General features: G+C 37.7%; 1 protein-coding gene across 1 annotated transcript in view; it reads right to left on the bottom strand.

Moving 5' to 3' along the window:
- The window catches only part of ANOS1 (anosmin 1), a 148092-nt gene that overhangs the window by 57883 nt on the left and 67639 nt on the right, over nucleotides 1–22570 (bottom strand). Inside the window, exons 3-4 of the mRNA XM_075522638.1 lie at nucleotides 6995–7057; nucleotides 3565–3787 (exon numbers count right to left, since the gene is read on the bottom strand). Of these exons, the coding sequence (XP_075378753.1) occupies nucleotides 3565–3787; nucleotides 6995–7057 (286 nt within the window). The remainder of the gene's footprint in view (nucleotides 1–3564; nucleotides 3788–6994; nucleotides 7058–22570) is intronic.

Genomic DNA, 22570 nt, shown 5'->3' with positions numbered 1-22570 from the left:
CGTGCAGATGGAGCACAGCAGCACAAACAACGAGAGCACAGCACAAGTGTATTTTAAAATACTTTTGTAGAACCAGCACCATCAATTTCATATCCAGATGTGTAGATCCAATCACTCTTCAATGTGCTTTTTATTATGTAAATGGTCAGCCCTTTCATCGTGCTGGAACAAATTAGTCCTCTGAAGTCTGCAGTGCTTAACTGAAGAATTCAAATCACTGATTGCTGTATGTGTGCAATACCAGAGCCCAGGAAGAATGTTTCTAAAGGTGTCTTTCAGATGGTACATGCATCTCCGTGCCATGAAAAATAAATGCACACTGGTCCATCATAAGAATCTGTATCTTAAATGTCGGTTCCCCAGGAATTCAAAAAGCTTCTATGGAAGGGTTTTGGACAGTAAAGGGTACATTCATGGCATCAGTACGATTGTAAACACAGTTGTTCAAAGACTCAGAGGTGCGCACCTTTAAAACTGTACACTATTTTTTTAATACAAAACTATTTTTCTTTAAGCATGAAAGGAGCCTTTAAACTGTGGATGACCATCTGGCTCCAGCTATCTTATTGTGATATTGTCATACCATCATACCCTTTAAATGTCATAATCTTCTCTTCACAATTTACCTTGCCCAGATCTGCAGTTTGGTCTGCTGTATGGATTGCTCCCTTACATGTTTCAGACAAAATTAGTTAGGCTGGTTTAGACAGCATGAACCCTAAATCTTTCTAAAAAGGGGTCCTGGAAAGTTCACACAAGTAGGTGTATCATCACATCTGAGAGACCACTAACTTCTGAACAGGAAAAAGGTGATGGGTAATTTTTTCAGCTGTCACCAGCTGAGTGTAGAAAAAGATACATGTCCTTGTCCTTACTTGGGGATGCATATGTGCACGTTAGACAAAGCGAACCTGATCAAGCATTTTCCATCCCTTTCTCTTCCTTCCTTTTTTTCTGCATTTTTAAACTGTTTTGCTTCTAAGCAGAGATATTGCCGCCATTTCTATCTCTGAAGTAGCAAATTTACTTTAGGCATTTACTGTTATTTATAACATCATTATGTCCATATAGAAAAAAAAATGAGGAGGGTCATGGAGAAGAGACACTTTCTGAAGTCCTTCACTAGTTGAGACAATGTAAAGGAGGTGGATGAGGCAGATGACGGAAGAGCAGGAGAGAACATTTGATATTTCCAGTAAAGGGAAAGAAAAATGTGAAGACTATGTAACTGATTAGTAATACTCCCAACAGAGATGAAAAAATGCAATGATAATGGACAGTTTGAAGATTATAGCGAATGCAAGCCAATAAACAATTAGGATAACAAGTAACTGGACTTGTTAGGTTAATCCAACAACATTTGCAATATACGACCGGTGCAAGTGTACTTACATTAATATTCTTTTAGAATTGGGCTTTAGCACTTAGTACTAGAGGGCAAATTCAGTTTGTAAAGCCAACAAATTAGATGGGTATTTTATATCTGCTGTTGTAACTAATCTCCAGAGCTTGATCAACAGTGAAACTATAGGAACTTCTGTAGACTCTTAGATTCAATCTGAGTTCATTTTCTAGCTGTGAGTGCTGTCAAAATGATAAGAATAAGTACTAAACTTATTCACTAGATCTTAGTCATGCTTGCAGAGTTTGCTCTTCCCTAGTGACAGGAAGGTCATTTACCCCTGGAGGAAATGAATAGCAAGCCTGTTCCGCTTCTATTTCTCCTTTGTTGCAGAAAGACAGGTTGAAGAGGCTAATTAGCTGAATTCATCAGCTGAGAAGGCAGTACAGTATTGGGTTTGCCCTTCCTCTGCAAGACATATATGCTCTTACAAGCAAGCACCTCCTGCAGATAGGTGATAAGATGTTAGAGAAGATTAGTTCTGATCCTATATAATTAGGCTGAACGGCAGTAGGCTTTCCAGTGTGCAGTTATACAGTGTATCATATCCTGTCATATCCCGTGTCCTCTCCAAAAGCATGTCACCTCATCTCATTTCATTTGTTTGTTTGTTTGCCTGTTGTTTTGTTTTTTACCTTTTCCAGCTGTTACATTTACTGGAATGCTTTCCAGTTGTGGTATGAGGCCTGATCATGTATATCATTACATATACAATACGAATGCCAGTTTATCACTCTGGTCATTTGTCTCAAGAAGACGAAAGAAATAACTGAGAAGTGATCCATTGAATAATTTTCATTTTGAAAGGTGCTGTGTATGAGAGTGTATTAATTCCTTATAGTTTTAAAGAGGCTGCTCTGAACTGTCTTGGAAGCAAGAGAATTTCCCTTCTGCACTGGAAATCTGGATCACAGTATTGCCTGCTATTCAAAATAGTTTGAGTACTATCTTCATCAGTTTTATGCTTCCTCAACCTCTATGACTTCTAGATCAGATTTTCTCCATTTATGTAAGTAAATAAGACAGTGCTTCCTGATGGCCCATCCTGACCCTACACTCAAAGACAGGATTCAAGAGCCAAAGCACATTATTTCTGACATACATTCTGATCATTAGGGACATTCAAAAAGATGCATCAACATTTCAGTTAAAGCAATAAACTTAAAAATAAAATCACCATCTCCTTCGCATATTTTACCATTTTTCCATCACAGATGGAAATAAGTCTGGATTCGGATCTAAGCCTGGAGCTTAGTTCAGAGTTCTGCTGATTAGGCTCTTCACAGAGAGCCCATGCTATCAGAAGAAAAACGGATTAATATTTATTTTTTATCACTGAAGTAAGGAGAAAGGATTTCTAACAAAACATTCCAACTCTGTGGAAGAAGAAAATGCCTTTCATAAATGCTCATTGTTCTGCCTTAGGAGCACATTTTCAGAATATTTCCATGTATGAAGCTTTTTTTAATTCCAACAAATTAAAATCTGGAGTTTGTCTAAGCAAATAATTACTTAGTCCATATGTTCTTGCAATGGATGTCAAGGAAAACCTTTTTTTCACAAAACCTCAAGACTCAAATCAACTAAAAATTTTTGAATAAGATTGCCTTAGATTTAAATAATTATTTAATATACATATGTGGATATTATAATCTTTCACTATTTTGTTCTTAGGTCATTAAGAACACTAATGCCAAATATAATGCATTGATTTGTTCTTTTACCAGATTATCTTACACTTCCTATTTGCTAGTCCTACCTGCTTGACTTTTATAAACATAAATGTTATGTGATTAATAGGACTTGAACTATTTATTGCTAAACATTTTCCTGCTGCATTCTTTCTCATCTGCATCAAATTAAGTGAGATTTCACCTAAATTGGCAAGTTTGTTCTGCTTAAGATGATTCATAATAGCCACATGTATACATTCCACAGATTTCCAGACATGGGCTTCACAAGGGGAAAAAAATTCAGAAACTTGAGCAACATTTTTCTTTGGCTTTCCACTCTTTCAGCATCCAGCCACATCTCTACAGTCGCCTCTCCTCTTTCTTCCCATCCATACAAACTTGTATGAAATTAAAGTCCTGGTTTTCTAGGACACTTTAGGATGGCTTGAAGTTATTAGTCCAGTATAAGTACATACTAATAATCTCTACCTTTGTACAGATTTTTTGGAACTTGGCACGTATGACCGCATCCATTGGAACAGCATTTCTTCACTCCAGAACATTCACTATCAGCTTCACAGCTTTCAACACAGGCAGCTGCAAAACCGCTGGCCTTCTCAGGTGCTGGGCAGTCCCCTTGTTTCACAGACAGGATGTACTTAAGGAATTCACAGCTAGTTAGGCATTCATAATTCTTCTTGGGGAAAAGAGGCTAAAGGGAAAACAAAAGAATTGTATAAAGTTTTCAACAGGAACAAAAAAAAAAAAAGAAAAATGTTGTATGTTTTCCAAGACCTCCTAAAGGAAAATTCAGATTTTCAGCTTTTGCAAGACTATCCCTGAAGATTTATATATTCAAGCCACTTCTAAAAAAGCATTCCAAGTACAGAATGATGAATTCCCTCAAATAAGACCACTGTCTTTAATGGAATAAAGTGGTTTATATCTGCCAGCTTTCCCTTGTTTTCCTCACATTGGCTGGCTACAAAGTTACTCAATGATAGATTAAAAACATTCCCAAAACAAAGGGGAAGCAATGGTCAGACAGTCTTTTTTTTGGACTATCCCACATTCCTCCCTTTGTACTTCATAACACTTTACCCACAATATCTGATGTAATGCCACTCTAGATAAATAAGTGAAATCTTGTTTCATTATACTGTTTGAACTGAGTTGTCTGAGAGAAGATTTTGCAGCATCTTTATGTTCTTGCCAGCATATTAGTAACTGTATAACTCTTCATGGAGCTGGAACTCAATTTCTGATAAAATGATCAGCAGAAAATACAGACTAAAATAAGCCTTAAATATCTTGATTAAAGATAAAAGTAAATGCTGCTTCTTTGAGAAATCAAGTCCTAGATATATGAGATGCTGCTTCAACACATAGACATTTTATAGCATGTGTACTACTCAGAGGTTTGCAAGATTCACTTAAAACCGTATTAAAAATAGCATCTAGCACCCTGGGGAGAACACTGTGTGTGACATGGGGATTTCATCTCCCCTTTTATCTGGTGCTTTATTTACTTTGGTGCAAAATCAGCTAAAGTGATTCCCCTCCCTCAAAGTGATTGGTGGAACTGTAGATGGGCAACCCATGTAACTGGGGTTATCTATAGCCTACCTGTCCACCTCAGAGCAACCAAAACCCTTCCACTCTTGACAGATGTGATTTACAGATTCCTAAGCCTACACAGGAATTATAACCCATTCTCCACCCAACTATTCATGTAACTTCTGCAACTTCCTTCCATATTCAAATGTTGTACTTTCTTATTTTTACTGTTCTCATATTTCTGGCAAAATGAGAAAGACTTCACTATTACGGAGGCCCAGGTGTTTCACAGACTATGTGTCAGTTTATTCTCCAAGTCACTGTGGTCCAAGAATGTGCCGCTACGCTGCCTCTCCCATCTTGTCCTACAGAACAGTCCAGACATTTTTTAATTAGGCTTTTAAGGATGCATTTGGGTGTAACAGCTTAAGCAGCCTAAAAGCTGCCAGAATGAGCAGTCCTTATACCTCCTACTGACTCCAGTGATCCTTGGACACCCACTCCTGCTGTTCCCCCCATTGGAATGCACCTGATCCCATGGTTAGCCAGTTAAGAAGCTAAACCAGCAGGAAACTGAATTTATGGAAAAAAAGGAGTCAGGTAAACTGTCACCTTTTCTTCCTCACACGTAAGGTTCCTTTAACATTAGTATACTCATTCAGTAGATAAGTAGTAACACACCAAGCAAGGACCTTGAGAAACACAAAGCTAAACTGATGCTTCCAGATTTTTTACAAAATACAAAAAGATTGAAAACACTCTCAAAGGAAAACAGCCTCATTTAATTCAATCAAACAATGTGTATGGAGCATACATGAGTCTGAGAGAAAGGGAAGTGGTCCTGTGCGCTTGTGTGTGTGTGTGTGAAGCTAATTTCAAATCCTAAAACATCACAAATTTGCAGCTACTTAATTAAAAACTTTATAGCTCCCTGAGGCATAATACGTCCTCAAGGCTTCTCCTCCTCACCCTATTTCACAGCTCATTTTTCAGTTAGCTGCTAAATGTGCTGCTCTTCATTACAGGCCTTTGAAGTTCTAAATTTAGCTTCAACCACAAAACACTAATCAAAGAGGGATGCTCACTGTTTTTAACTACAATAGAACAGTGTTCTACAAATGTTTTCCTTTTAAACCAATTTTATACGTATTTTCACCCATATCTGGAAACATACAGCCTGAGTGAGAAGTGATATACGAGAATGACATAAATTAGATCCACTAAAACTGCTTTATTACACTACCCTAGAGTTTTGTATATGAGGAAGCAGCAGTTAATCTGGGTTAAAGAACTCTTACAAGGATTGGTTTTCATGAAAAATTTTCACTTTGTCTTCTAATGTATTTACATAGATCAGTCATCCAGTAATCCCTGTTTACACATAGTTGGATCTAAATTTTTTTTTTAGTTGAAATTACAGCTTTTCCTAATCATCTTCATGATGCTTAAAATCATTTAAACATAAGACATGCTCCTGTACAGAACAAGAGTGCCCACAGTGATGAGGGAGGAGTTAAATCAGTATATCAGTGAGATCAATATATGAATGAAGGTCATTTCTATCTCTTTATAGGACAAGCTGAAAATCTTCATAAACATACACTTTCATAGACTTGAATAAAGTTGTATCCTTATATTGATTTAGTTCTAATAGAGCAATTTTCTGTTGAGATGATATTTCCATTTTGTACTAAAAAACACTTAAGAACTGTTAACAGCTGACTTCCACCAACTCAGCAGAGCCATGGTTTAAATCCATTAAAACCATCTCCTTTTAACTGAACTAGGTTTGCTTATTCACAAGGTTATTCCGAAACATGATTCAGAAACAGTTTTCCAAAGACTTGTTCCTGAATAATTATGTATTTTGATAGTGGTCTTCTGAACTAGGAGTTCACAATCCAGTTACTCCTGGAGAGATATTCTTTTAGAAATCCGATTGACTTTCACAGACAGGAAAGTCATCTTTTCTAGCTACCCTGCACAAGGATTTTCACACAATGACATTTTATCTTTTAAAAAAAGAGACTCTTTCTTACACATACCCAGAAAAGATAGAAGGGCATGTGGTAGAAATAGCATCTTACAGGCGGGATTTCACAGCACCTTCTGAGAGAAGCTATGTGAGTGTGGCTGGATCAAGTCTTCAAACTTCAAGTTGAGATAAAACATTTGGTCAGAAAAAAACCCAAAAATTTTAAACTCAAACTTAATATGGCTAAATTGTTGTATGTGTAACCATTCAAATGAAGGCAAATGCTGTAAAAATCCCATGTTTGTTAGCTGTCTCCTTGAAGCTAATAATTTAAATGAAAGAGACAGCTAGAATAAAGTGAGAAAGAGTGCCCTTGGGCTGACATACCTCACAGAAGCTTTGGCAATGGTTTTTCTTCAGGTCCCAGGACTCTTTGCAGGGCTCCAGGCACTAGGAAGAACCAGGAGGCAGAGAAGTGTCAGGAAGAGAAAGAAATAAACAACCACAAATGACCCCGTTCTTCTCCAGTTGTTTGTTTGGCCCATAGGAAGTTAATAATAGGCTTTAAAAATCCACTTCTCCTGAGGATAAGATTGTGTCATTGTGTCATGGTGTCAGAGGAAGGTCATGCCAAGCCATGATTAGATCACAAGAAATATTTTCAGTATTTCTTACTGTACAAGGCAATTGCCTCACTTGTTTATATGCCATCCTATTTTCCATCTTATTGAATCTAGGTCCTAATACCATTTAACACCGTGTCACTGGATCAACAGAGACAATGTCAAAAGTGCTGCACTAAACTACAGAAAGTTAAAACATCTCCTCTCTGACCAGTCTAAAGATTAGACAGGCACATTGCTTTCCCAAGTGAGAAACTATTTCATCAAGCGATGGAGTAAACTCAGCAGAAGTTTAACCACTATTCCTGTATAAATAGACAATGTTCACTGGTCTGTTAGCAAAACCACTTTATTTCAAGTACCATATTATCATTTCTTCACCTTCAGCCTCTATTGCAATGGTTATACAGAGAGTTGAGATTCACACTGCAAACCAGAGTCAAGCTTCACAGCACAGCATAAAGAAAAATCACACTATTAAGAGCACTATTAAATCACACTATTTACTCCACCTGAAACATAAATTTAGACTCACATCCAGAAACCTTTTCTCTTCCTTTGTTAGACATATGATCTTGAAAACTACTGGCATTGTTGGGAGTTAATAACACCTACTCCTTCTGGTAATAGTGGAAAGATACTTATTGCACCAAAAAGAAAGGCCTTTGACATGCAATTTAGTATTTATATAATTTGTTTCTCTTATACATAATATTAGATTGGATCCATATACATTTATGCTACTCAATAACAAGCACAAATACATATAGGCTGTATCTCAGCTGTTCACCTGTATCATTTATGTACTAATAAAATTAGTGTTTTAAAAGTTAAGCATTTTTCTTGCTAGCAACAAAGCCTGAAAAATATAATAAAACCATTAGTCACAGAGGTTACATATTTCAGGAGTGCAAAATACTACTCAAACATTTTCTCTATATTTATTTTGGTATTTTACACTCAATTTCTAGCTCTTCAAAATTCACAATGTGCTGTATACAGAGTAATTAGGATACATTATAAAATGTCACTGAAGTCAGTAAGTTTACTTAATTCCAGAGTGTAGTTCCTCCTGTCATATACTGGGCACGTTTGAGCCCAGTTCCACTGTTATGCCAATTTTACAACTCCCCTAACTGTCTGATGGATTTAGCCCCAAGTTAGAGGTATAAATGGTGTAAAGACAAAATGGGCAACATTTTGACCACACTGGGACTTTGCCAATGATCCCCGAGGCTGTCAGGATTTCCATATCCTTCCCTTCTCTGAATTCTTGCTTCACTGCTGCACAGCCACACAGAGCGTATCTAAACCAGCACATCCACAATCTTGAGACGACAACTAGGATCAAGTTCATGCTGACTGGACCACCTTCCTTGCAGGCTCTAGAGCAAAACAGAGTTGGTACTCCTGGAAGAAAATACCAAGATGCTGTATGCTTCAGAGGGTTTGTTCAAGGCATTTGTACCAGGATATCTTTACTGCAATGTAAGCAGGCTCCAGCACTCGATGCCTTGTCTGGCTGCCGCTCTGTCTCCATAATCGCTCAGGACAGCCCAGGCTACTTTCAGTTGAGCCCCAGCACCTCCTACCATCAGGGCAGGCAGAGACGATGGGCATCTCAACTCAGACACTTCAAACAAAGATGGACAAAATGAACCAGGGCTGAGCAGTACCCTGCAATCCAACTGCTCTCATTCACTCCAAAGAAAACAGATGATGTAGCAAGACATAAGGCCTCCATCATAAGCTTTATAGGCTTGATTAGAGTACACGCTCTTACCTATTCATAAACAAAAAAATCTTCTTATTCCTGCTGTATGAGGAGTTCTCAGAGCACTGGGCTTAGCCTAGCACCATGGGCTGCTGCAGAAGCTGATTGCCTAGCTGTACCATTCTGTAAGTTGGAGAAAAACTGCTAGCAGACAGAAATGTTGCCAATAACTTTGCACTAGAAGAGTTTTGGACTGTCCTTCTAAAAAGTTATTAAGTTTGCAGTAACAAAGGTGAGAGCACCTCATGAACACTGAGCTTTGTGCATTTATCCTCTTAGCTACTCTGTTATGAGGTTCCCCTAAAGTGGGAAGTTAGAAAAGCTGGAAGCTTGGATCCAGGTCTCACCTTTGGGTCCTTGACTTAAACTGTAAATCAGCTGAGATCTTGAGATCCTCCCCACTGAATGGCAATTATCCTCCGAATGGCAATAATCTCAGGTAGAGAGATACTTTTTTCCCCCACGAAGTCTCTCCTGATGTTTTTTATATAGAGAAGCAAATGTGTTCCAGATCCAATGTGTTATATACATGCTAGCTCTGAAGGACTATTGTGTACATCAATTTGTCTTTTTCCAGACATCTCATCTTTCCAATAAACTGTCTGTCCTCATAAACTTTAGCCTGCCTGATTCTGTTAAACTTTCTCATCCCACTTACATGTCACTCTGAACGATATCTTTTATCTGCAAAGGGTTGTGGGTTTTTTCTCATCTTTGGCATGGGTTGCTATGAATGTGCATCAAGATGAGTCTACTGAAGAAAATATATTTCACAGTGCTCTGCACAGTACTGTAGTAACACATTTCTCCCTCCAGTATGGATCTCCCCCATTTTTAGTCTATCTAGCCAAGGCAAGCACCAAGTTGAAAATTCTAAGAAAAAGCAGAATCAGGCCTTACATCTACAGCAGCTGAAGGTTTTCTGACAGCCATCGGTTGGGTGCATAATAAAAATGAAAATCAAGGAAATGTGAGTCAGAACTAGTGGCAATAACATCTGTTTTCTTAAATCCAAGTCTTCAGAGAATACAAAAAAAAGCATACATCTTAACATTTAAAATCTGGATAATACATTTCTAATAATTTCAATGCAACTCAGCACAGGCCTGACCCAAAGCTCCCCCAGACCAAGAGGACTTATTTCAGCGGTGTTTAGCTTAGCCTTGATGTCTGAAAGGAAAGCATACAGCATTTCTCACCAATAAGAAGAGTTTCAAGGAAATACCTAAAACACCCATGAGGAAACTATTCCCACCCAGCAGGTAAACACAGCCAGGTTTTCTGGATGAGTGTAAATGTGCGTGCCTGTTAAAAGGATACTGAAATCCTCTATCCAGGATAAGGAGGAATCTAGGCCGAGCAGCTGCTGGCAGCTGGTTTTGGCTCTACTTGATGTAATAAAAGATGCCTTGCAGACATTACCACTCGCCCTCGGAAGCTAAGCTTAGGTATGTAGTTGGCAGACCACCAGCAGGCAGGCGGGCAGCGGTGCGGGAAGCACCCCGGCAGCCCATTCGGCAGACGTCACTGGTCCCCGGGAGCCACCGCTGACTGCGGCCCCGGCACCATCGCAAGGGCTGCTCTGCTGCTGGGGCGGGAAGAGGTACGAAATACAGCGCTCAACCAGTCCTTACGGGCCGGCAGCACTCTTCAGAAGATGATGGGTGTTAATCACACTGGCCTTGCTAAACTGAATCCTCCTCAGGCACCTGTTTTATCATCTCCTGTGGTTAACTCTGGAAGTTGGAGGTTTGCTTTCTTCATCCAGACTGCTGCAGAGTTGTTACTCAGGACTAAACAATTGCATCAGAAGCCAAAAGGAGTGCTAAGAGAAAGCACCCCGGCATTCGCCATCCTTCAGACTTTGTGTGTGTGGGTACATACGCACACACACATAGGTATAAATACATATATCAGCTGCTACTATAGATCTGTTAATATTCAGACTGTATAAAACTAGGAACAAGGGCAAAGTACTGTTTCATTCAAGGAAGAAGCATTACTATTGCTTTAAAATATTGTGGTTTATATTTTTTAATTTCATTTTTAAAAAAATTGCAGTTAAGGCCCTGTTAGAAAAGTCTTTTTTGTTCTAATTTTTAAACTATAAATAAAGCAACTATGAGATTAGCATATGATGCATGCCATTTACATTAGCTAGTAAAGGGATTTTCGAAATAGTCCCCCAACACTTTTGCTTAGGAAATGTTGCCTTTGACCTAAACGGGAGAGAGTTACACCAACACAGCAATGTTGAAAGTGTAATGAATTGCAAAACATCATTTAAGTATTGAAATAAATATTTATTTGAATACTGTATATTTATTCAAATATTATATTTAAATTAAGTAGCTGAATATGACATATTTATAACTATTTAAACAGCAAACAATTATTTATTTCAGAGTAGAAGAGACTACCCACAGTATTTTTGTCTAATAAGGCTTCTTCCTTCACCAAAGTGGAACGAATTCATATGCAAACTGTTGTAAAAAGAATGAAATCAAAGTGTTATAGCTGGAATATAATTATTCTTTTAATTATCATTCACCATACCAGTTGCTCACAGCAGCAAGGTCAGGAATTAATGATTTATGTTTACAATATATATTTAAGTGTTTTGCTGTCCTAAGGTATTTAATTACATGGAACCTAGATGGCTAAAAAAAAAGGAAAAAACACCTTTCAGTGCACAGCCTCCTAGGAACCTGCCACGTCATGAAGACAAGTACCTGAAAAATGCATGTACTCACTATCAGGCACTGAGCAGAGAACTTTCTTGGGGTCAGGAATTTAACCAAAGTCAAAGGAGAATATATTGTTCATCTCTCTTAGAGAGAAACATTTTGTGATGGGTACGCTTAAATACATGACCGCGCCCAAAGGAAGCATGAAAAAAGTGATTTTCATTCTGTAAATCTTAGCACAGTGCCAGTAAACACAATGCAAAACATAAACAGGCAGCGAGAGAGAAATAACTGATTTTGAGATATTTTTATTATCTACATCACCTGTTCAATAGGAATAGAATTTGGAATCAATCAATAGGAATAGAAATTGGTGCTTTCTGTGTCTCAAAAATTGGACTGTAAGTTGTCTGAAGAACACAGTTTTTTGGTTTCAGAACAGTAAATGCACACTTGAATATTTATCCAGTCCAAATCAATTAATAATTGATTTAGCTAGCTTAGTAGAACAATATTAGGTATTAGCAATATCACATCATAGAACATGCTATCTTTTGAACAGTTTGAACAACTACTTTTCTTCTTTACTATACGAGTCATGAGATGCAGGATGTGTTTCCTGAAACTATTTCTCATTATAAAACTGAGGAGACACACCAGGAAGATTTATAATTTAAAAAAATTTGGCACATCCATTAAAAAAAAAAAATCTCCCCTTAGTTCTGGATTACATTTTCCCAAAAGATCCATACACATAAAAAACAATCCTCAAAAATTCACTTCCTAGAAGATATATCTCATTTATTAATGTCAAAAAGAAATACCAATATTTCCATTACTGTTTGAATCAAAGACCAAATTAGATTCTCCACCTTGATGCATGACTCTTATTTTGTACTCCTGCACTTAGGAGGACATGGTGTAATTCTAAAGGCTATACCTATAAGGAAATGATTTAGCAGAATAGGAGACTATTAATTACACATAAAAGTAGGTAAGAATCACAACTCTTTAACAATTTGCAATTAAACATAAGAAAAGCATCCTGGGATGAGACCAATGAATCCATCTAAAAGATTTTGGCCGCCCACTTCAGGAATGTACATAATTTTTGTCAAATCATTTTACAAAAATCTATTTATACATTTGCCTCTCAACTTCCTGTGGTAATGCATGTCCTCACAAACTTTAAGATGGGTATTTTCCTTCTATAGATTCAAGGCCGCTTACTTGAATTCTGCATATTAAAATGAAAGAAGTGTTTTCTTATGAAATTGAAGTGAGATACACTCTTTTAAAGATCCCTGTTCTACTATTTTTTAATGTCCAGTTTAAGTCTTTGACCAGCACTAAGGTATGGGCTGTCTACCCAACCAGAACACACAGGTGTGACTGTTTCATAACGTATGTTACAAAATGAAAAGCTCAGGTAAACAGAACTATATGGAGTGAGAATTTCAGGCACTTAGAGTGAGGAATCCTACAGAGGCAGGTAAGTGAATCCAGAATCGTGATGCAAAAAAAACTTTTCTCATTTCCAGGCTGGATCATTCTCGATGCTCTCCGAAACCCATGCTCGATAGTTTGACTGATTCGGAGGTTTCATGTGAGTATTCTCCATGTGAGTGGTCCATGGTAACAGGGTATTGCACTCAAGCTTGTGGGCACCTTTCCTAGTGATCAAGTGCCTAAGATGAGGCACTGCAGCACTTCAGGTATGAGCAATTTCAGGTGCTCGTACACCCTATCAGGTCAGGCACCCACTGTACACATCTATCTTGTTTAAAACAACCTATTAGAGTTAGAGGTGCCCTAACGAATCAGTCAGTTCTGCAGGCCAAAAAAGTCCACGAGCCCAGAGAGAAGTGTTCAACTGCAGAATCAATAGCTGTCATATTAGCTTGTAGGTTGATACATGCTGCTCAAGAAGCCTCTGAGCAGTCTGTGAGATCCATTTTAAGCTGAGTCAGTCTCTTGCTTCTCTGCTTCTTTTGCCTCTCCTCCCCCATTTGCAGACTGAACCATCGGAGCACTAGTCATCAACTTTCTAGACACTCGGTGTGACATTTTAGCTCCTAAAATTCAGTTACATTTAATGTAGACTGGGAGAGGTTTAAGTATCTTTAAAACTTTGAAAGTCTAATAGGAACAACTGTGAAATGTATTCTTTTATGTAAAATAGCAGTTTCATGTGGCTACCTGGAGTTACTCTTCTGTTCTTGTTAAAAAGATTCTCATGAGAATTACACTAGTAATATATTTCCCTTGTAACTGAATAAACAAATGGGTTAAACGACAGAGAAAGGTTCCCTGTCTGTGTTGCCTGTTTTCTCTCCTGTAGGTCAGTGAGCATCATGATTTGGTGAAAAGGAGTGATTTTGTATTCGAGGATCAAGTCTTAATTAAATTAGTTACAGCTGGGGTTATTCTGCAACATTATCATGTACACTGGGAACCCAGCTGATACTGTCTGAAAGTATTGCTAATTGTAGAGCTGGTTTTGAATGAAAGCCAGGTCTTAGATTTTAAATGGTCACTAAAGAATGTGCTATTTGGTTAGAGTGATCTGGTTAAAATCCCTTTAAGGAGCACTTTTTAGTCTTTCTTGAAATGTATTTTTTGTTGTTCTATACTGATGACATCCTGACGTGTACTGTGATGGGGTAGATGACAAGGAACAGGTTACGAATGTGGAATTAGTTATCATCTGCAAGTACTAATTTATTCTAATTAATAAAAGTATATATATACAAAGAAAAAGAAAAATCCTTCATTTGTAATCAACATTCAGACAGCACATCCTTATGTTTTAGGACAGATGACGGCTTTGTATTTTTAGAAGTCAACTGCTCAGAAACAAGTAACAACAAACAAGAAACAAATACCTGGGGCTGGCACTGAAACTAAGGGAATGGTGTCTCTATTGGAGGTGTAGTTACAGCTACCTTAACTCTTCTGAGCCCTCTTCAACTGTAAGGTTAAACAGTGCAGCAGAAACCTCCAGGGTCCAACAGGAGCAAGCAGGGACAGACAGGGATAGGGAATAGCAACCACATGGCCACCATCACATGATATTATATCACATCACACAAGGGTGTACCTGCAGTGGTTGGGATTAATCTAAGGCTAATACCCTAACAGACTTTTTTGGTTAATTCACATGTGACCTTATCCAGAGCAATTTGGCATTAAAGTACTAAGGGTTAAGTAATGGGAATACAGCATTTTGTGTTGAGTTCTAACATCAGAAAGTAAGAGGGAATATAAGCCATCCAGCAGTGGTCTTAGTCAACAGGAATGAGAGCCATATTTCCTGGCAGAATTTGGTATATCCCTCATGAAAAGACTAGCAAAAGCTGTATAACAGTGATCCAAAACCTATCATTACATATAAGAATGAGATTTTTTTTTTTTTAATAATTCTTATCTAAGTAGGATGATGTATACAACCTGCAGGTGAAATATGGAACTTACAACACATCGCTTGCTTTAGATAATTTTCCAGGAATTAGATTATTTCTATTTTTCTCACTGTTTTTATATTTTAAGAAAAAGATGGCAAATTACATCTTCCAAATATATGCTAAATATAAACCTACAAAGTGAGAGCTTCCCTATCTGGCACCTTGAACTGAAGTATTGAAAGATATGAACGACCCTTATTCACCTCAAAATGGTGTTAATACTGAAATACTTTTTAAAATTACATTTCAAAACCAGCATTAAATGATTTTACTTCTGGTTTCACATCCAAGCAGTGTGGTCTCAATAAATGTAAATTGTTTCTGCAGATGGGACTGTCAGTGTCTCATAACAGACCACTAAAACCTTCACTTCACCAAACCACGCAGAACATAGCTACAGTATCTTCCAATTACAAATTCTGAAAGACATAGAAAAAAAAAAAAATATTATTTAAAATAATATCCAAATAAGTAAGAGAAGGACAGCATACTGACATCTTTCTTTGAAGCTCTATTTTGCTACTTGAGCAGAGAGGTGGACAAACCCTTAATTTCAGCTCTGTTTACTCAGCTTGTTACAAGGCTTAGACATACAGTTACTGAAGCAAACTACAGCAGTTTTAGGTGCAACTGTCTTCTATCTGTTACCAGCACTTTGGAGAGTCATCTGAGCATTCGAATGGTTATTTCAGAGCAGAATGGAGCATTTCTGAGAAACTTTACTGGCTGCAAAGTCGAGCAGCATAGTTTAAACTTCCATAGCAAATAGCTGCGTTCAATGTGTATTTATTTTACTTGGGTGTGGAGGGACTAAAAGCACACACATGGACAGGTATTACTGCTCTCCACAGTTATGCGAACTTGCTAATATCAAATCAGGACTTATGGTAAAGGAAATTTTCAGAAATGCAGTTGTTGGATATCTAACAAAAACATGAGCTTGAAAAAATAATTTCCTTTTCTTAATGGTCCAGTTCATTTCAGTAGACAACATCAGGGATGCCAATACCACAATTTCAAGTGTTAGAAATTTGACTTACTGAATGCCTTCAATACCCTAAGCAAATAAAGGAAGCCTTATGACTTAGGATCAGTATCAATATTTCCTGGAATAGAGATAGGGAAAGGGCTAATCACAGTATATCGATTAAGTCTGTCCAGACCTTTGCATACACAGACTAGCATTACAGGTTTTGTTCCTAAAATGGAGGCTCTGTTTCAAAAATGTGGATAAAAAAGCTGTTCTGACTGCATTGATCTCTGAAAATCCACCATTTCAAATCTCTATATGCTTCAACACCCCACATTACAGCATCAGAAAGACGAAGACCCTTGCCAAGAACTTCAGGTCAAATTTTCTGGAAGTCCATGTAGCCTTTGCTGGAAATTCCCAGAATTAAACAGAAAGTGAAAGCTACTAGAAAAGTTGTACAGGTACTGAAGGTGAGAATCACTGAAGGTGTTGAAAATGAAGGAACAGTTTTGACATAAAATATTTGGAAAGTATATTACTATTTAAAAAAAAAGAGGAGAAGTCATACCATCACACTGTAGCAGAAATGCAGCAATTTCAACTCTAATCCTTTTAGAGTGAAAATAACTTTCAACACTGACAGCTTGATATCTATCTGTATGGCTTAGTTGTCTGGCATGTCAAACTTTGCCAGCAGAAGTATTTGTTTGAAAGGACAGAAGAACAATCCTAGGATGCTTTTCATGTTTCTGTTCTTTGTTACCAAATCAAAATCATGACCATCAATGTCAACAGAAAATTGGCTCCCAAACATTAGTTCATTCCTGACCAGTTCTTTTCAAAGTTTGTTTACAAGGTTTTGTACCAGCAGATGAAACTGGGACACGTACTTTCTTCCCTTTTCCTGCTTAACACAGTCACCAAAAAACAACTTTGAATTCTTATTTTGCCTGATTTTGAAACATGGAATTGAACTTAAACCTCCTACATTCAGGATGAATCCCCTAAACATAAAGTATTTGATAGAGCTTTCTCTCTCCTGTTGAAGCTGTTTCACCTTGTATAAGCAATGAGTTCTTCTCTAGAGGAGAGCCTTAAATGTGAACCTCTCGCCTTGAAGGGGCATGCCCTAGCAGCACTTTCTGATCCTCCTGAAGTTCTTTTGAAATGCTTATAATAGGTACAAATATTTTGGTTACATCTCAGTGCAGTAGCTATTCCACCACCGCTTCTTTGCTACAGAGATAATATTCTTTTTCACGCTCTTCTTTTTTCACATCTTTGTTTCCTCTACCAACCTACTCTCGCCTTAAAATTGTTGTTCCAATTATCCCTATTCAAACTGTTGCCTCAAAGATCATTTTCCAATTCTTCTATTGCCTTGCTTTTATGTGCTGCATCAAGTGCCAATTAGTTCTCTTTTTTCAACACTCTTCCTAGCCCTTATTCTAAATCTCCACATTCTGAGGTTTCACCTGTCAAGATATAAGGCGCAGCACTGGCAAAATGCTATGAAGCAGCAAGTCAAGCCTGGAGCACTAGTGTGCACACAAGATATATGCTGTGGTAAAGTGCATACATTATTTTAAATCAAATGAAGAGTGAGACAGTCTAAAAAGGTTAAGAACCTCTTCTCTAACAGACTTCTTTCTGATAGTGATAATAGCTTTAATTGCATAGTGCCTTCCTGCTTGATTCTGTGCTATTGCTTATGTATGGAATTCTTTAGTAGTGTAGCTACCATATTAATGAATAATGAAATGAACTACCTGAATTAAAAAACAGTAGCAGTTTTGCTTCTCTGTCTGAACTTTCTTCCCTCAGGCTGCAGTCCCGCAGTGCAGTTTACCAATAAACTGATTTGTCATGTTTGCACCTGTTCCACCAATCTATCACGGATCGGTCATGTCAACTCTTTCTCTCTGCTTTTAAAGCTTCTCCAAGATTGCATCTATAACCTAGAGAGTAAGCAACATGGGAGAAAATTTCCACTTGTACGTCTCTACTGTTTCTAGATCACCATTCCCTGCCACCCTTTCTATGTGGATAAGGTCCAAAGAAGGTAAATTAGTAAAAATACCAGTAATATTTACTGCTAACGATATGGGTCTGCAAAATGTAGCAGCTTTTTCCTTCCACATATTAGAACTGTGGATAGGCTTTCACAATTTTTTTCCAGCAGTAGCGATAGTGATCAGCTGATGGATAACTTTGCGGTTGGACTCAATGATCTTAAAGGTCTTTTCCAACCTAAATGAGTCTATGATTCTACGATTCTATGAAAAGAAGCCCACCTTATGTTCTAAAATGTCTCTCTCACAAACTGTCTTTTCATTTCCTAATAGTTGACTATTTGCTTTAGTGATTACATAATACTTTTAAAATAAAAGTGAGCATAAATATTTCGACATTTTATATATGCACAGAATTTTCATTGAGAAAACATGATTCTTTTAAACTCAAACAGACAAGGGAAAGCCTCTTCAAGCTGGCACTTTCCCCTTCCAATCTGTTACAAGGCAGCTTCAGATAACCACACACAGTCTTGTTATAAACACCATCTTGCTATGCAACTTAAAGTGTCTGTCAGAGCTGTGCTGCTCTCTCCAAGCAAAGTCAAGTTTTTTGTTGCTGTTTTATAAATGAGTTAAACTAGTGAACTCTCCTGATAACAGATGACTCTCCTTATACATCACCCTGCAAATTCACACATACATTTCTAAATGAAAGAGCCGCAACTAAATGTTCTTTTTGCTTGTATCCACCACAGTACTATGGTTTTATAGACCACCTAACAATCAGAGACGACCAAAAAAAGGGGGACCCTCTTTGTCTAAATCGTTACTTTGTTTCTCTTCCCTGGCTTTCTATTTCCCTCCCAGCACTACCATCACCATCAGAAACGACATATTCCGCATTACTAAACAGCAAGAGCCATAGGGCTTTTCACTTCTAATTTCACGCCATAATAAAATGCAGTGGTTGTTTCACTGGGGGACCTGAAAAGCCTTCCTTTGTGAGGCTTGTTTGACGGTCAGGTTAAGCATCACACTCTGGCAGCAGGCATCTGTGCGTGCCTCTTCATGCAGTTATGGCAAGGGAGGAGGAAAAATAACAGAAAAATGAAAAGGAGTTTGTCTTGAAAAAGTATTCATCCCCTACTCTGAAGCAAGCAATTTACATTCTATTGCTTGGCTTAAATATTTTTAAATGTATCTGCTGTCTGCCTCATTGATAAACCGATCAATCTAATAATAGCGAGTCTAGAAAGTTTTCAGTGTCCTCAGAGTTACACTTGTTGATTTAATGGAAAAATCTATTGGCCTAAAGTAGACTGATGATACAAATTTGTGTAGGTGAGAGGAAGGAAAAACAAAGGATATAAAGAAAATAAATTTGCATTTTTATTAATTTCAGAGTAAACAAATTCACAAAAAAAACCAGTGAAGGAGATCAGCAATAACAAACAAATATGGTGTTTCTAAAAAGAACCAGCATCAAATGTAAAAGAAATACTGCTTCATTCTATAAAAATAGAAGTTAAAATTCTGTTAATCCCAAGTACAACAGGAACAAAAACCCAAAATGTAACAGGGAACTCTGTGAAGTGTTCTAAACTTAGCTTTAAATGTATTCCCACTACACAAAAAATGTTTTTCTGTCCCATGTTTAGAAACCCTATTGTATCCATTGAATCTTTTGTAAAAAGAGAAAATGTGATTCCTTTTCACAATAATATCTTCATGTGTCTTAACAGACTCTACTGAAACACCAAAATGAGTAAAATTATCTCAGTTTACATGACAATTCATAGAATAAACACTGCTGGAGAACTCTTTAAAAGTTAGATAGTTTCACATATTACTTGAAAAAAAAAAAAAGAAAGATTGTGATTTAAATAATACAGTGTCTGAATACCTTAGAAAATTCAAACAAAGTAACCTAAAATAGCTATCTTGCTGCAAAGGAATGTCTTTCAAAGGTTATTAAATAAATGGCTTCCCTCCTATTATTTTTCAATGCATGCTACACATAGGCAAGAAAGACTGCACTTACATGCTAAATTTCTCGATAAGTCTCTCTAATTGTTATATTTTTTAGGTTATGGTTACGTGATGGGCATAAGCGAATCGAAATCTATAACGTCACCAGAAGAAGGGCAGTCCTGTACTGGGACTAGCATTCCTTTAGATGTAAATGTGCTGAAACAGGCACCCTAGATGAAAAAGTAACCAGTTTTTAGCCAAGTAAACTTCCCCTTTCAGCTCGCTCAGTAACCTCATAAAAACTAGCTGTCTGGGTCGGGGATCTGCGCAAAAGGGAAGGAGAGAGGAGTGTGTAAACACCTCTTTAATTGATAGCCTGCACTTACAGCAGCTTAAGCCAGTCATAAAACCACAGTCCAAAAAAATAACTACTATCTCATTTTCCCTCCAAGACTGAGTAAGAAAGGTTGACATTATGGTGTTGAGAGGTAAGTGGGACAAGCTGGCAGCTGAGTTAATAAATAAATAGTTCTGATTATCATAGAATGTAAAAAACTGTTAAATTAATCCTCAGCCTTGCGCTGGAAGAATCAAGCTGGATACATTTTCCCTGGCAAGAGGTCTGGGCCAGATCGCTGGCCATTTCTCCTTCCAGGGCAGAAGGGAAGGCAATTTGGCTGTCCAGACTGCGCCCCAGGAACGCATTCTGCTTTCAGCGTTCATGAATGCAGTAGTTCACCTCTGCAGCTCAAACAGGCATCACTGCATTACTTTGCAGTCTAAATTTAGAATGTTAATTGGGCAAGCCAAATTTTCCTTAAATATGAAATTTGGCTGGCAGATATTACTCCTAAAAGGATTCTAGGATTGTCGCCGAATAGGTAGCTTTTTTTTTTTTTAACTTTAGCTTGGAAGCTGAGTATTTTGATTAATTATCCACTGATTTCTAACGTTGTTAAAACATACTGACCTTTCCAGTCATGGACTATAATACAAAAAGTGGAAGACTGATAGTAATATACCTCTAGTCATCCTAAAGTGACCTATTGTAGTGTGCAGATGTTAAGACAATGAAATGGAATATAATTGTGATAAAGGCTATAGCACAGCAAAAAATGTAAAGTGGAAATTTGGGATATGTAATGCTTCATCTAGTTTTCTGCCATTCATCTTAATGGGACTCTTGAGCAAGCTCTCAGAGGAATCAAAGAGAGTAAGATTATGGAAGCATGTTGGTATTAAGTCCCCAGAGAACAACTGTCTGAAAAGCAGCTCTTTGCATAGCACTCTGTAAGCTGACAGATGAAATGGATAGCTTGCCTTTTTATGTAAATATATGCAAGGAAACGCACACTAGTTAATGAAGTATAACCATAGGGTCACAAGCAGAAGTCATAATTCTAGGTTAAATCAGCAGGGATTGCAGGTGCCCAGCAATCTCAGGAACTGACTCCCTGTGATTGCTCAGAGGCATCCTAAATCTCATGGTAATGCATACCTACATAAGAGTACTAGAATGCTCGGTTTTGTATAGAGAGCATGTACCTGTGAGCTGCTCAGTAGTTACTGTCATTGTAAACTGCAAAACTTGACAATCCTGAAAAATCTTCACTGAGGGCCCTGGAGTTGTGGCAGCTCTAACTGAATGTCATTTTTTTCCACTCATCTCAATACAAACAGGGTTAGGTTGGGCAGTAGTGGTAAAATGGCAGGTTGGAAGACTGTGTGCAAAAGGAAGAAGGAAAACAATGGCACTGGATGAGGGGAATGGAAAAGGAGGGGTGGGGAAAAAATAGTCCTGAAGAGCTTTCCATGTGAAGTCATCTGTAAGGATCACAGTACATCCTTGAGGGTATATTAATGTGTAATCAAATACTGCAGCTTTTCATTCAGTCAGTATACTGCCAAGTTTTCCATTTTCTATAGAGCTACCTCTTTTAATGAAATGTTTTAGGGATTTTAAGAGTTAAAGTCTCCCTTTGAAACCAAACATCAGGAAAGAAAGTACATAAGACAGCTCTACCTCTTGCCTCAATAGCTGTTTTTCTCCTGAATCATTCATCCTAGACCATCCTCTGCCCAGCTACCTTACAATTCACTACGAAAGCCGAAGCAGGTAGATGGCTAAAAGGAGAAGGCTTTTGCTGGTCATGCACAGACAGACAGAGTGACCACAGGCTAAAGACAGAAGTGAAGAACCTCTTGCTATTTATCAAAGACAGGAAAGCTAGGCAGAAACTTGTGCCAGTTTTATATGTAGAATTTCATGGACCTCCAGATATGAAGAGAAGAGCTCGTATTCTCCATGGATTATGTTACCTCTGTCTCACCCTCATCCCACCCTTTCCCTCAGGGCTTATGCAGCACTGAAAATGTAGCATACCCCATGATTTTGCTACAGAAAAAGAATAACACTGTATTTTAAAATCTACAAAAACGTCATTATTGTGTGCGGT

This window comes from Mycteria americana, chromosome 1 (assembly GCF_035582795.1).
Source record: "Mycteria americana isolate JAX WOST 10 ecotype Jacksonville Zoo and Gardens chromosome 1, USCA_MyAme_1.0, whole genome shotgun sequence".
NCBI classification, from domain to species: domain Eukaryota; kingdom Metazoa; phylum Chordata; class Aves; order Ciconiiformes; family Ciconiidae; genus Mycteria; species Mycteria americana.
This window is presented reverse-complemented; position numbering and strand designations above follow the sequence as displayed.